General features: G+C 37.3%; 2 protein-coding genes across 4 annotated transcripts in view; both read left to right on the forward strand.

Annotated features, from left to right (window-relative positions):
- Window positions 1-13,279, forward strand: part of LOC140811417 (pentatricopeptide repeat-containing protein At1g10910, chloroplastic) — a 29,358-nt gene extending 16,079 nt beyond the window's left edge. For 2 of the 3 annotated variants that reach the window (XM_073169267.1, XM_073169269.1), the window contains 9 exons: window positions 7,735-7,998; window positions 8,573-8,875; window positions 9,023-9,127; window positions 9,785-9,884; window positions 10,221-10,540; window positions 11,369-11,545; window positions 11,627-11,755; window positions 12,287-12,539; window positions 12,716-13,278. In XM_073169267.1, coding sequence (XP_073025368.1) covers window positions 7,735-7,998; window positions 8,573-8,875; window positions 9,023-9,127; window positions 9,785-9,884; window positions 10,221-10,540; window positions 11,369-11,545; window positions 11,627-11,755; window positions 12,287-12,517 — 1,629 coding nt within the window. In that variant the 3' untranslated portion in view covers window positions 12,518-12,539; window positions 12,716-13,278. Of the gene's footprint in view, window positions 1-7,734; window positions 7,999-8,572; window positions 8,876-9,022; window positions 9,128-9,784; window positions 9,885-10,220; window positions 10,541-11,368; window positions 11,546-11,626; window positions 11,756-12,286; window positions 12,540-12,673 lie in introns of all 3 variants that reach the window. The other variant, XM_073169268.1, reaches the window with a different exon arrangement.
- Window positions 13,280-13,856: 577 nt separating this feature from the next.
- LOC140811737 (probable 3-hydroxyisobutyrate dehydrogenase-like 2, mitochondrial) lies at window positions 13,857-15,013 on the forward strand. The gene has a single exon (XM_073169796.1). The coding sequence runs from the start codon at window positions 13,885-13,887 to the stop codon at window positions 14,809-14,811; it is 927 nt and encodes a 308-aa protein (XP_073025897.1). The 5' UTR covers window positions 13,857-13,884; the 3' UTR covers window positions 14,812-15,013.
- The last annotated feature ends 224 nt before the right edge of the window (window positions 15,014-15,237 follow it).

Here is a 15,237-nt window from a genome sequence, read left to right on the forward strand (position 1 = left end):
TTTGAAGTTGAGAGGCCACTTGGCAAATGATTGAGGAGATATGCAGAAGCTAATATGGCATCTCCCCAAAAATATTTGGAACATTCATAGTAAACATAAGAGCCCGTGATACTTCTAACAAGTATCTATTATTTCGCTCCGAAACCCCATTTTGTTGGGATGTATTAACACATGAACTTTGGTGAATAATACCATGTTCATTTAAATATTCTCCATGACAAAATTGAAATATTTCTTCCCATTGCTTGTGAGTAATGTTTGAATTTGGGTTTGAAATTGGGTTCGGATCATTTTAATAAAGGTTTTGAACATGTAGCTAGTTTCTGATTTATCGTGAAGAAGATGCACCAAGTCACCCGAGCGCGATCATCTATATCGGAATTTTTTAGGATCCCCATGTATCACTGTGTATTAAGGAGAAGGGGTGGATGGTTCATGTGGGATTGGATGGAACAATATGCAAGTGTGTTTAGCAAATTGACACATTTCAGAACTAAACGAAGCAGACTTTTATTGCCAAATAATGAGGGAAATAAGATAAATTTGGATGGCCAATCCTCCAATGCCACAACATTATTTCTTATCACTAGACAGTAGACACTGATAAAGACACATTACTAGACACAAGTTGAAGTCGATTTCTGTTAGAATCAAGCCTTGAAGTGGTAAATGCCATCATGAACTGTAGCATTGCCAATTGTCTGCCCCAATAGCAGGTCCTGAAATTGACACGAAGAGGGCAGAAATTTAGCAACACAATTATTATCCCAAGTTGGTTTTGTTACGGATGAACTTGGAAAGACCTTAACTCACTTCAACAAGGACCTATTTGTTCAGGAAGAAAAAGAGCGAACATCTAATCTTTCTTCTTTAGTGCCAGGCAAAGAGGAAAAGAGCTAGCAATAAGAGCAGAGCTGGGGATGATTCTTTATTGACTACCTTTTGAATAACTTGGATAACATCTTTATCCGACTTTTAGTTTTGACTTTTAAAAGCCAATTGTTTTAGATTGCATTTTAACGCAGGAACATGAAAAACTGCGAGGACAATGGTTGAAGATAGTTTAATGTTACCAATTCCAGCAATATGTGTCACAGACCCATCAGCGAGGACAACATTGATAGGATGAGTACAAGGAATAGAGTAGAAACATGTTTAAACGACCTGTCATGTGGTCAGAAGCCCCTGAATCGATTATCCAAGGGTCCAAAGCAGAAGATTTTTGAACTGAAAAAATTGTACTAGATTGTGCTATCAACTATCAAACATTATGGGGATAGACTGGGACAGCGAGGTTTTTTTTTTTGATAAGAAACAGATATTTATTATTAATATATGTTAATGTCCATTACAGTCAGTAGACTAGAAATCCACTACTAATGAAAAGAAACCACAACGTCTAACAATAGATGTAAGACCAATCTCTTAATAAATCAGAAATCGATAAACCGTTGAAGTCTTTGACTGATCGAATCCAGTTAGCTATATTGATCTTGATATTCTCCCAGCAATCTTTTTCTTTTTGTTCAATCTCTTGAAAGATTCTTCTATTTCTCTCTAGCCATATCGCCCAACATATTCCGTGCATCACCACTCTCCAAAAGATTTTTCCCTTTTTGCCAAGCAACTGTCCAAGGTCTGTAGCAAACAAGTCCTTTGATGTTTTCGGAGTAACCCAAACCAGTCTCAATTCTTCCAAAGCCCTAGCCCATAGTGCACTACTGAAGTTGCAATGAACAAGCAAATGATCTTGTGTTTCCGCATCCTTACGACACAACACACACCAGTTTGGAGAAAGAGCACAAGTAGGCCATCTCGTTTGAATCACCTCGGATGTTGGTAATTTTCCAAGTATTGCCGTCCAAGAGAAGATCTGAATTTTTGTTGGAATAGGTGTTTTCCAAATGATATCGAAGAAGCTGAATTGTGGTGTAGAATTATTAACGTTGAAGAGAGAATTGAACAAAGATTTGACCGAAAACTTCCCCGATGGATCCCCCTCCCATACCCTGAAATCATCAACCCCTTCCACCATTATTACCCTGTCCAAAATACCTAGGAACACAGACAATTGATTGATCTCTTCATCTCGAAGTGATCTACGAAAATGTAGATTCCATGATAGAGCAGTAGATGAGTTAAAAGAGACGAAATGAGATATGGTTAAGTTACGACCCTGTGAGATGAGATATAATGAAGGAAACAAGTCACGGAAAGATGATTCCCCCCACCAAATGTCCTCCCAAAAGGGACAGCGAGGTTACCAAAGAATGATTCAAGAACTTGCAGATTTGTTCAAGTTGTTGCTGGGTCAGAGTTATTGAAATGGAACCAGATTTCCCTGTTGCAGATTGAATTTGATAAGCTTTGCCATCCTTTTTCTTCTTCAGCTGCCAATTTGGTGATTTGCCATGAAGTTCCGGCACTTATCCTGTGTGTGACCGGGATAATGACAGTACTCACAAATGGGGCGGTTGGAAGGCTTTGAATCAATGTGAGATTTCGCTTTGAATCAATGTGAGATTTCGCAGAGTACGGGTGGCCAGAACCTTCAGGGACATTGGGAAGCACCGGAATTGCTTAGGAAGCGTTACTTTCCGGCGAACTTCCTCGCGTCTAACTTCTACAAAAGCATCTTCCGGCGATGGGAAAGGATCCCACGCCACCACGCGACCACACACCCATCCAAATCGCGATTGAGACCCTCAAGAAAATCAAAGATCCTAGATGTTTCCACAGTTCAACACTGCATGTAACACAGACATGGTCTTCTTCCAAGAACAGATCAATTTCTTGCCAAAGTTCTTGCAAATCTGAAAAATATTGAGTGACAGATTTTGATCCTTGCTTCATCTCCTTTAGGTTGGACCAAATTTCAAACATCTGGGAAGCATTACCCAGATTTGAATGCGTACTTCAGGCCGCATCCCACACGTCTTTAGCTGCCTTAAACCTGAGGCAACGATGACTTATCTGGGGCTCCATTGAATTAACGAGCCTTGCGAGAACTAAAGAATTCTCCACCAACTACGATTTATACGACTGGTCGGTGGACTTCGGGGCGGGCAATTTGCCAGTTAAATAGCCTGACTTCGCGGGCACAAATTACAATTTTTACCAACTGGTCGAATTTTAGGAGCTCATCCATATGTTGCAGATTAGACAGATTCTTGTACACGGTGGGATGGACTGAAATTTATCCATATCATAGACAAAAACTGTTGCCAAGAATCACCTCGGATCATTTCCCAGTGGTCTTTGATTTGGAAAAAAGTAAGTGGGGTCCGATGCCTTTTAGATTCGAGAATGTGTGGTCGAGGCATCCAAGCTTTACAAATTTGGCACAATCGTCGTGGAATAACGCGAGGTTTCAAGGATGGGAGGGATATACATTTATGATGAAACTCAAAGCAATGAAGGGTGACATTAAAAGATGGAATGAAGAGGTTTATGGGATACTGGAAATGAAATCAGCAGAGTTAACAAAAAAATCAGCAGATTGGACGAATTAGAGAATGAGGGTCGGGGATCGGAAGAAGTAGTGAATGAAAGAAAAAAACAAAATTGTTGCTAGAAGAGTTGATACGTCGAAAGAATCAAATCTACTATCAGAAGAGCAAGGTCAAATGGATTACAGAGGGGGATCAAAACACAAAATTTTTTCACTCGCTTCTGAATCAACGGAAGAGCATTGCTACCATTGACAGATTGGAAAGAAATGATGGTTCAATTACAACAGATGATGATGAAATTGTCTCCATCATTGTAAAGTTCTTTAAGGAATTGTACAGTTTCATAGACACGAGATGTTGGGGTATTGAAGGAGTGGAGTGGTGCCCCATTGAAGATGATTTAAGTCGAGAGTTAGAAAAAAAAATTCACGGAAGAAGAGGTTAAGAAAGCAGTCTTTCAGTGTGATGGAGGGAAGAGTCCGGGGGAAGATGGATTTACTTTGGCTTTTTCCAAGATTGTTGGGATATAGTCAAAAGAGATCTAATGAAGGTTTTTGATGAGTTCTTTCAAAGCGGGATCATAAATGGAGCAACTAATGAAACATATATTTGTTTGATATGAAAGAAAGCTGAATCGAATAAAGTGAAGGATTTTAAACCGATAAGCCTGACTACAAGTTTGTATAAGATAATAGCGAAAGTCCTAACAGTGAGAATTAAAACGGTGATAGCATATATTATTTCTGAATCTCAGAATGCTTTCGTTGAAGGAAGACAAATCCTAGATTGTGGCCTCATAGCGAATGAATTGCTCGAAGAGGGCAGGAGAAAGAAAAAGAGGGGATGGGTTTTGAAGGTGGATTTCGAAAAGGCTTATGACAATGTGAGCTGGGATTTTTTGGATTTTGTTTCTGATGAAAAAAGGGGTTTGGAAGAAGATGGAGATCTTGGATGAAAGGTTGTGTGTCGAATGTTTCATTCTCTGCCATGATTAATGGGAGACCGAGAGGTAAATTTAGGGCTTCTAAAGGTCTTAGACAGGGCGACTCATTGTCTCTTTTTTGTTCAATTTGGTGGTGGATGTGTTGGGGAGATTGATCGACAAAGCTAAGGAAAGGAATCTCATAAGGGGGTTCGAGGTGGGCAGAAACAAGATAGAGATATCTCACATTCAGTTTGCAGACGACACACTGTTCTTTGTGTAGGCTGAAGATCACATCAGGTTCGTGGTGAAAGTGGTGAGAGCGTTTTGTGAAATGTCTGGATTAAAAATCAATTGGGAAAAAAGTGTTTTGTTGGGTATTCACCGTGATCAAGGAGAAGTTGAAATGTTAGCACAACAAGTGGGATGTGGAGATGTGGCCTATTAAGTACTTGGACGTGCCTTTGGGTGGCAATCCGTTACAAGCATCATTTTGGGATCCCTTTGTGGCCAAGATGTCGAAAAAATTGGCAACTTGGAAGAAAGCTTTCTTGTCAAGAGGTGGAAGATTAACACTGATTTTGTCGGTTTTGAATTCTATTCCGATCTATTATATGTCTTTATTCAGGGTCCCTAAAGGTATAGCGGAATCGATGGAGAAAATTTCAAGGAATTTTTTTTGGATGAAGCGGATGGAGATGTTCATAGCCACTTGGTCGTGTGGAACCATGTGTGTAAACCGAAGGAAAAAGGAGGCTTGGGTGTTGGGAATATTATATTGAGAAACAAGGCATTGCTGGGAAAGTGGTGGTGGAGATTTTTTGAGGAAGGAGGGACATTGTGGAAGAAAATTATTGCAAGTAAATATGGGTAGCAAGAAAATGGGTGGGATGCGGGATTGGCTAGAAACGTAACGTTCAGATGCCCATGGAAGTTTATTTCGATTATACCCGACTTTTAAGCTGAGAGTGTCAGTTAGGGTGAGAGGAGGTAACAAGGTCAGATTTTGGGGGAAATGGCTGGTGGGGGGATTTTTCTTTTAAAGATATTTTTCCAGCTTTATTTCAACTATCAACATTTCACAATCTACCTATATTTCATTTTGTCCACTTTGATAATATCTCGTCTACTCATTCATGGGATTTTCACTTTAGAAAAGCTGTGAGAGAGGAGGAGAGTGTTCAGTTGTCCGAGTTATTAGGGGTTTTAGATTCTTTTAGGTTAGTTGAACGGGTAGATGACTATCTAGAGTGGAGAGGGGATTATTCGGGTATTTTCTCTGTCATATCCTTCTATGATTCGTTTTTTCCACATACTAGCTTTCCAGTTTTTCCTCTTTTCCATGTTATTTGGAAAGTACCCGTCCCAAAAAAGATTCAGATATTTTCTTGGATAGCATCTCAGGGTAAACTACCAACCTCGGAGAGGATTCAAAAAAGATGGCCTCAATTGCTTTGTGCCCAAACTGGTGTGTGTTGTGCAGAAATGAAACAGACACTCAGGATCATATGCTCATCCACTGTTCATTCACAAACAAATTGTGGGCTAGAGCTTTGCAAGAGCGTCGATTGGTTTGGATAATTCCTAAGTCAACAAAGGATTTATTATATATGGATTTGGGGCACCTTACTGGTACCAGAGGAAGAATTTTTTGGCAACTGGTGGTGCATTGCATTTGCTGGACGGTGTGGTTGGAAAGAAATCGAAGAATTTTTGAAGACAAAGAAGAACTGCAGAAAAATGCTGGGAAAAAATAAAGATTGACATTGCAATGTGGATTGGAACCCATCATGATTTTAAGAATGTTTCGATTTTAGATTTGATGAGAGATTGAGAATATGTGTTTCATTAAGATAAACTTGATATTATGTGCTTCTTGATGACAATGGACCATTAGTCCACTGATGTAATCTATCTTACGTTATTATTAATAAAATTTTGTTTCTTATAAAAAATACAAGTAAAAATCATTTGATTCTGGATATAAGAATCAATCTATATCTATTTACAATCCTACAAATTATAAAAAAAATCGATATAATTTAATCTAAATATTTATTAAGAAGTATTATCAAATAACCAGTTGTAAGTATTGCTTATCTTGGGTTGATGTCACATGTCTATTCGTATTCATTAATGGTTGCAATTACATGTTAATATTCGATGAAGAAATCAACTTAACTTAATACGACAAAATGTCAATTTTAGTAATATGCATTGAGCTTTGACATTTTTAATCTCGGATATTTTATTGATCAATTATAGTTGTATAACTAGGGCTGTAAATGAATAGAGTTGGTTCGCGAACTTTTCTAGCCGAATCGATAAATATTTTATCCGTATTCGAATTTATCGAATTCAAGCTGAACTCGAACATGATCGAACTTTTTCTCAAATATAACTCAAGCCAAAATTATTTTGTTTGATAGTTCGCAAGTCTTAATATTTTATTAATATAATATAATTATATATTAAATATATATACATTTCTAATTTTTCGGACATTTCGAGTTTTCGAACATTATTTTCGAACCTTTTCATTCAAACAATAGTTCAAATAGCTCGCGAGTAGGTTCGAAGATTTCAAACTGAACTCGACCTTACTTTCGAGCCGAACTCGAGCAAAATAATTTAAAATTTTGAGCTTCGAATCGAGCTCGAACTCAAATATACTTATTTCTATCCAAATTCAAACCCTAAATTTTTACTAATATTCGGTTTGATTCGATTCGTTTACTCCCCTACCCACAACTACGAGGTTTCGTTGATCAATTTTAGTCATTTTTCTCAAAATTATATAATTAAATGACTAATATCATTGTTAAATTTTTATAGTTACATTGTTAAAAATACGTGCATATCACAGTGAATTTTTAATTGACTTAAAAAAGATATAGGACTAAAAAAGTCACAATTCAATACATACATGACTAATATTGACATTTTGCCTATAAAAACTTAGGTTTCAAACGAAAATTTTAAGACCCATGCCGACATTTAGTCCTCCGAGATAATGTGGAGTTTGTATATATAACTCAAAGCTTAAAGAACAAGTGTTGTGATTGGGTTCAGCGGATTGGGAACATAAGTATTTTTCAAGTAAAAGTCGTAATCTGTATGTCTGTAGGTGAAATAATTTTTTTACACATCTTGATCATTGATTTCTTAATTGCTTTAGAAAATAACATTAGAATAAGACAAATTTAAGATTCTCCAAATTCTAATTTAGTTTCCATGTTTGTGCTTTGCTTTATGCAACTATGCATGACCTATATTGCCTAGGGAATGAAATGACCATTCTGTTATTTTGGTATTTTAATCAGTTATTTGCATTTAATTTGGTATTTTATTTCTGCGCAGTTGTTTGATTGGATGCAGCAACATGGTAAAACCAACAGCGCATCTTACAGCAGTTATATAAAGTTTGTAGGGAGGGGTTCTAATTCCATGAAGGCCATTGAGATATACAGTAACATTAAAGATGAGACCATGAGGGGAAATGTCTCAGTTTGTAATTCCACTCTTTATTGTTTAATAAAGAGCGGCAAGATTGAGAGTAGCTTTAAGCTTTTTAATCAAATGAAGGGAGCTGGTTTGGTTCCTGATATTGTGACGTATAGTACGGTATGCACCTTATTCTCAGCTCAATCTGTTGGTATTCAAGTGAAGAAGGTTTGCAAATCGCATTTCCACGTATATTATCCACAATCTTCTCTCTTGTTGTGGATAATATATTATTCTTATCATGTATGTGTAGTTCCGCAGCTCCTTTGAATTTGTGAACTGTGAAATGCGCTGATTATTGAAATAACGTGATTGTATCACTGTTTTGACATAGTGGTGTCATTGTAATTTTACTGTATCTTTTTGGTGGGAGTGGCGGGATCATGTCAAGTTTTTGGAACTTTGACATCGAAGTATTAATATGTAATTTGATTACTATACTATTAATAAGTATTAATTTTTTGGATAGATATGACTCAAAAGCAAAAAACATATAGGTAAAACCCAAATAGATAATGGCGCTAATTTAGCCGTAGATCATGAGCTTACTGATTCAAAGCTCTCGTGAGATCTCGTTGAGATTGATGGCCCCTTGAAGAAAATCTCCCTCTGTTCTGCTCTTATTTTTGTCCTTGTTTTGTGCAATTTCGTATTTTTTCATTTAATCCAACGCGAACAATGTTTGCATCTTTAGCTACTTGTGGGATGCGCCAAAGTTAAAGGTGGTTACTCCAAGGCAATGGAATTGATTCAGGAAATTAAGTCTCAAGAGTTGCATATGGATATTGTAATGTATGGAACATTGTTGACAGTTTGTGCTTCAAACAATCTGCATGAAGAAGCAGAAAAATACTTTGAGGCGATGAAGAGTGAAGGTCATTCTCCCAATGTCTTCCATTACAGCTCTCTGCTCAATGCATATGCCGTTGATGGCAACTATAAGAAGGCCGATGAGTTGATTCACGAGATGAAATCTGCAGGATTGGAATTGAATAAAGTGAGTTTCTAAGTTGTAAGCTATACGGAAACCATGGTGAGGCCATTCTTATAAGAATGCTCGTACCTCAACTTCAATAAATGCGAGAAAGAGAACATCTACATTTTGTCAATATTGCTGAAACTATGTTTGCTTCCCCTATTGCAGGTTATTTTATCAACACTGCTAAAAGTTTATGTTAAAGGAGGATTGTTTGAGAAATCAAGAAAACTACTGGATGAACTGCAAGCTCTAGGCTATGCTGAAGATGAGGTAATCATTCATTGACTTCACACGTTTCCTTTATAAAATAAAATGATGACCCTTTGTCTTCATGTCTGTCTGAAATTTGTTTTCTGTATTTTGTTCTCCTGAATATGCACTTCACAAATGCCTTGTTAATTATCTGATAAGAGAACTTGACTCTACCAGCAAGGTTAAGAAGAGTTGGCAAGAGGCACTTGAAAAATCATATGCATATAATATTATGATCATTCTTGTTTTCTTTTATGCTAATCTAAACACACACACATATATATATTTCCATTTTTTGGTCTCTAAATCAGTTAATGTGTTTTTGGAACTTAAAAGTAAACTGAAGATAAAAGGCCTACAGTGTCTGGAACAACTCCATATCAAATTAATGCCATCAATGTGTATTGACATGAAAATAATAATCATTTTAATTTAAAGGAAGTCTTTAATGCTATGGATGAAGTAAACTATCCAGAACCTTTCTTATCCTTTTTATGTCAATTCCACTAAACTGATCTATATGGAGTTGTGAGCTAAACTTTATATTCCTGTCACACCATTTTTACTTTACTTTATGATAGGACTTTTGTTCAATACTTGTCTGTTACTACTTTCCAAAATATCTTCTATAGTTTTAACAGGTGGCCATCTTTAATCAAAACCCATTCTCTGCAGAGGCCATACTGTTTGCTGATCGATGGACTTGCAAAGTCTGGGCAACTGATGGAAGCCAAATTACTTTTTGATGAAATGAGGCAAAAGGAAGTGAAAAATGGTACTTTTTTTAAAAAAATATCATAGTCTTTAGCTGGAATCTTTTGTTACAGGCGGTATATTGTCTGTATCCCGTTCTTCTTAATAATCAGAAAGGTATTAAATTACATGTTATTTCTTTAGTATATAGATTACTTCTATATGTTTATTGTGCAACTCCCGATGACTTTAAAACTGGTCGAAGAATACAATGTTTTGTGATACTTATACTCAGAAACTTCACTCAGTAATACAGTACTTCTGAGTACTAATATCTCCTTGATTCTTTTGGTAATACAAATACACATATTTTTTTACTTAAGTGACACTGATTATATTTTTCGCTCAAAATATGCAGATGGTTACTCCTACAGTATTATGATTTCAGCATTTTGCCGAAGTAGCCTGATTGAAGAAGCCAAGGAGTTGGCTCGTGAATTTGAGGACAAATATGACAAGTACGATGTGGTTATTTTGAACTCAATGCTCTGTGCCTATTGTAGGTCAGGGGAAATGAAGAATGTGATGAGCATAATGAAGAAAATGGATGAATCTGGAATTAGTCCCGATTGGATGACATTTCAAATTTTGATTAAATATTTCTGCAAGGAGAAGTTATATTTACTTGCCTACCGTACAATGGAAGACATGCACAAAAAAGGTCATCAACTAGATGAGGTAAGTCACGACTATTGTTGCTTGTTGGAGAGCTATCTTACATAAAAGTTCTTATATTTGGTTGAACAAATAGACAATTTGGAGTTACAAATTGATGCCTGATGATGCATGGCGTTTCCGAACCATATACCTGGTTTTCTTACGAGCTTTGCTTGATTGTTTTGTCATCGTCTATGGAACCTATTGCAACCACAAATTAAGAAACTCTCTGCACAAACCCTAGCCAAATGCTAGTATTTCCCTAGCTAAGCTAGTCACAGCCCTAAAAACAAACAACAGAATGAATGTCCCCTCCCTTCTCCTCTCATTTATTCTTCTCCTTTTCTCCCCTTCCACGTGATCTGTAACTGCCTATGGGCCTTCCTGACTTGGGCCTTTTTTTGTTAAATATCTAGGCCAAATAATAATTGGGTCCGTAACAGAACCTCTCTCCTCAGTTTTGGTTAGCTATTGTCGGAATAATAAATATCTTTCATATGTCTTCTTTTGGATGCTTGCTTCCAGTGCAGTTTTAGGGTAACTCGAAGTTGACCTATGATTTAAGGACCTAAAATCTATTGAATTTATTTTTATCAGGAACTGAACCTTGCATTTTCTTGGTATTTCTCAAATGTCTGGAGATTAGCATGCTTCAATTTGAACAACAAAGCACTGAAACTATGCGAAACTTGCGCAACTATATTGCTGGGTTATTGTGAGACCTTATGCTGCTAGCAACTGAATGCTACTTTAATTTTGATGAACATGTTCTGTTTTTTAGGACGAGACATTAAACAAGCTATAAACTCAGTGAACATTATTAGTATCTTACAGGTTATTTTAGTGCAGGGCCTCTCCATTGCTTTGATCAATTGTCTTGGTAAAGTTGCTGCCCATTCAGAAGCATTCTCGGTGTACAATATGTTGAAATATAGTAAAAGGACAATAAACAAGGACCTCCATGAAAGAATTTTACACTCTCTACTTGCAGGAGGACTTTTGAAAGATGCATATGTAGTGGTCAAGGTATGTAATTATGTTGGGACAATCTTCGTTAGAGTATCACTTCATGTGGTTTTACATTTCTGAGCACTCCATATTTTCCAGGACAATGCAAAGCTGATTTCTCAGCATGCTATTAAGAAGTTTGCTACCTCATTTATGGATAAAGGCAATATAAACTTGGTGAATGATGTGATCAAGTCCTTGCACAGCAACGCATGCAATATTGATCCGGTAAAATTTTGATTATTTAGCAATATCATCCAATTTGGGTGTTTTTGTCTTGGATGTAGACTATTGTGAAACAACATTGATCCTATTATCTTATGTGGTTGCAATCGATCTCTCTTGGGGGTTGACAATTTAAAAAATTTGAATCGCATTGCTAGTCTAGTTATAGTTTATTTATTTTTTCTTTTTTTCTTGATGCAGCTAGTTATAGTTTCTGGCACAACAATCACTCTATTCTCATCATAGCTAAAATTACGCGTCTGATTATCATGGATTGTTGGGTAGTGCAGATATTGGGAAGATGATTGTTTGGGAGCTGACTGCAGAATGGTTATTTATGTAATATAAAAATTGACACGTAGAGCTCGAACTGCTACACAGTTTAAACATTTATATTGCAGCAACATTTTCAACTATATCATTTTTTACAATAAAAAAGAAAAGTGTTTGGACCTACATGAATCACTGTGCTTTTGTGTTCGGTTGCGTTTGTTGTATTTCAAGATTCTGGTTTTTGTTTCATTCCTGTTTCAGGACATATTTCACATGGCCATTTCTCGTTACATTAAGCAATCTGAAAAGAAAGAGCTGCTTCTTCATTTGCTTCAGTGGATGCCTGGTCGAGGCTATGCTGTTGATTTGTCTGCAAGAAATTTGATCCTTGAGAATTCCCACTTGTTCGGGCGTCAATTTGTGACAGAATTAATGTGTAAGCATTATGCAGTGTTGAAAGCAAATAAATCCCGTGAGGCGAAGGCCAAATAAACTAGAGCTCGTGGTGTCTCAGGTATGCAATTATCCTTGGATTACATTTTTCTTAAAGATAAAGTAAGTTTGTTGAAGGGCAGCCATTTTATCCATTTTCTTAAGCAATGACTTGGCCAGTACTTCTCTTATTTAGCAAATCATCTAATGTTTTAGATATCCTAGCCGCCTCATACTAGTTGGACCTGTGTCCAACAGATACAACTTGGAAAGTCCTCTCAAGTTGGTTCGATGGATTGATTCATTTATGTTAAGGTGGGGAAGGAATGGCTACAAATTCTCAACTAGTTTCTCGTGATTAGAAAACCGATCTTTGCAGGCAGATGCTTTTAATATGGTTATGAAGAGTTCATGCAGAATCTGGACAAAAGGTACAACAATCACTAATATCTGCTCTAGTTGAGAAAGATGTACTATAAAGGTGGACACGATTCACCGATCCTGGTAATGAGCATCATATCTGGACATTTTCTGTCGACCACAAATTTTGCGTAGATGTGCCTTGTGAGTAATACCGAGAGGCATGTCAGTTTGGGACTAACTTTTTAGCTTCTTCTTACCTTGAAGAACAAACTTCATCATGAAAAGCCCGTTCAAGATCTTGAACTGCGGTGTTGGATGGATGGATGATTCATGTAAATTGGTGGCATTCGGTTGGACTTTATATTCGATTGTTTTTAAATGTAATTTGGAATTTTTTTTATTTTTTTTTTGCTTATAAATTTCGGAAGTTGATACGATGGAGATAGAAGAGAAAAAAAAATATGATGAAGCAATGTGATCCTGGCATGAAAGGGTTATGCTTTGAATTGTTGATTCAAATATAAAATGATAATATATGGGATAAAAAATTCGAATAAAAAGAAGGAAAGAGTAAAGTTTTTTAAAAAATATATAACAAAGTCAAAATAAATATTTTATGGGAAAGGTAGAATAATTAAATATTAATTAAAAGAGCATAAATGAAAATTGTATCGAACTTTGTTGTTTAGTGGTGTAAATGGACTGAATCGAATATCACCAAAATTTTAAGGCTCAAAGATCGAAAATTTTAATATTTCTGGTTTTAGGTTGGTTATAAATAAACTCGATTTTGAGCTCGACTCGAAATATTAGAAAATAATGACTCAAAATATATTATTTTAAAATATTAAAACTCATGAGATATTTCAAATTATTGATAATATAATTTGAACTCGACTCGAAGAAAAAAATCCAAATAGTTTTTAGCTTTAATGATTTCAAATATAAGTGAAATTTATTTGATCGGACTCGGTTCGTTTAAACAATGGTTCTAAATAAAATGGATCAAATAATTCAACCCGTTTATCTGTCTTGTCTTGTCCGCAGCATAACATACTACTTCAATGGCCGGATTTCAATACCCGGTCCCTATTAACCCGGCCCGTACCCGTATAGGATGGATAGGTATCGGCGTGATGGGCGCCGCCATGGCCTCACGGGTCCTCTCCGCCGGATACTCCCTCTCAATTTATGCCCGTTCACCTTCTAAAGCCGCTGCCCTGCTCTCCCTGGGAGCGCACCTGGCCACCTCCCCGGCTGACCTCGCTGCCTCCACCGATGTCATCTTCACCATGATCGGCCATCCCTCAGATGTCAGACATCTCGTTCTCGATACCCTTGTCCCTTCCCTGAAACCGAACACAGTCATCATAGATCACACCAGCAGCCACCCCGCACTGGCCAGGGAAATCCACAGTTCCGCCCACCAGAGACACTGCCATGCGATCGATGCCCCAGTATCGGGCGGCGATATCGGCGCCAGGGAAGGAAAGTTGGCAATCTTCGCCGGTGGAGGTGCTGAAGTAGTTGAATGGCTAAAACCATTGTTCGATGTACTCGGTAAGGTTACACACATGGGCAGCGCGGGAAAGGGTCAGAGCTGTAAAATAGCGAACCAGATAGTTGTCGGCGGGAGTTTGGTGGGATTAAGCGAAGGGCTTGTATTCGCCGAAAAGGCGGGGATGGACAAGAAGAAGTTCTTGGGGGCGATAAGGGGAGGCGCAGCTGGGTCTATGGCATTGGAATTGTTTGGAGAGAGGATGATTGACAGAGATTTTAGGCCTGGGGGATTCGCAGAGTATATGGTGAAAGATTTGGGAATGGCAGTGGATGTGGAGGAGGAGGAAGGGCGCAGGGATGAGGCTGTGGTATTGCCCGGAGCTGGGCTGTGTAAGCAGCTGTATTCGGGGATGGTGGCCAATGGAGATGGGAAGCTGGGTACTCAGGGAATCATCACTGTGGTGGAGAGGATCAATGGAATCAAAGATTGATTCAGCATAAACTTTTTGCAATTTGCAATGTCCTCACTTCTTCCACTCCTTGTGGGATCTTGTTTGGTTTGTTTTATTTTTAGTTATAATTGGATTTCGAACCCGAAACATGTCTCAATCTTTCATGCCCTCGTTGGATCTTTCCTATATGGTTGTATATATCATTGGATTTTAATAACATCTCTCCATCATTAACTTCTCATTTTTCACAACTCGTCTCATTTTTCGGTCATAGCTGTAAAAATTATTGGATTTGAAAATCAGCCCTTTTTAGAGTTGTCATCTCATTTTCATATCCCAGGAATTAGATGTTCATGCATATGAATGTATTTATTGGATACAACAATGATCTAGTACGATCGAAATCTAGTGGTTAAAATTTATCTATAGCTTTTGATATGTTAGCAAATGTTAGATCCAACAAAA

This window comes from Primulina eburnea, chromosome 14 (genome assembly GCF_022965805.1).
Source record: "Primulina eburnea isolate SZY01 chromosome 14, ASM2296580v1, whole genome shotgun sequence".
In the NCBI taxonomy this organism is placed as follows: domain Eukaryota; kingdom Viridiplantae; phylum Streptophyta; class Magnoliopsida; order Lamiales; family Gesneriaceae; genus Primulina; species Primulina eburnea.

What these genes read in the sequence shown, in the direction of transcription:
- LOC140811737 (XM_073169796.1), top strand. Translation starts at nt 13,885, where the DNA reads ATGGCCGGATTTCAATACCCGGTCCCTATTAACCCGGCCCGTACCCGT.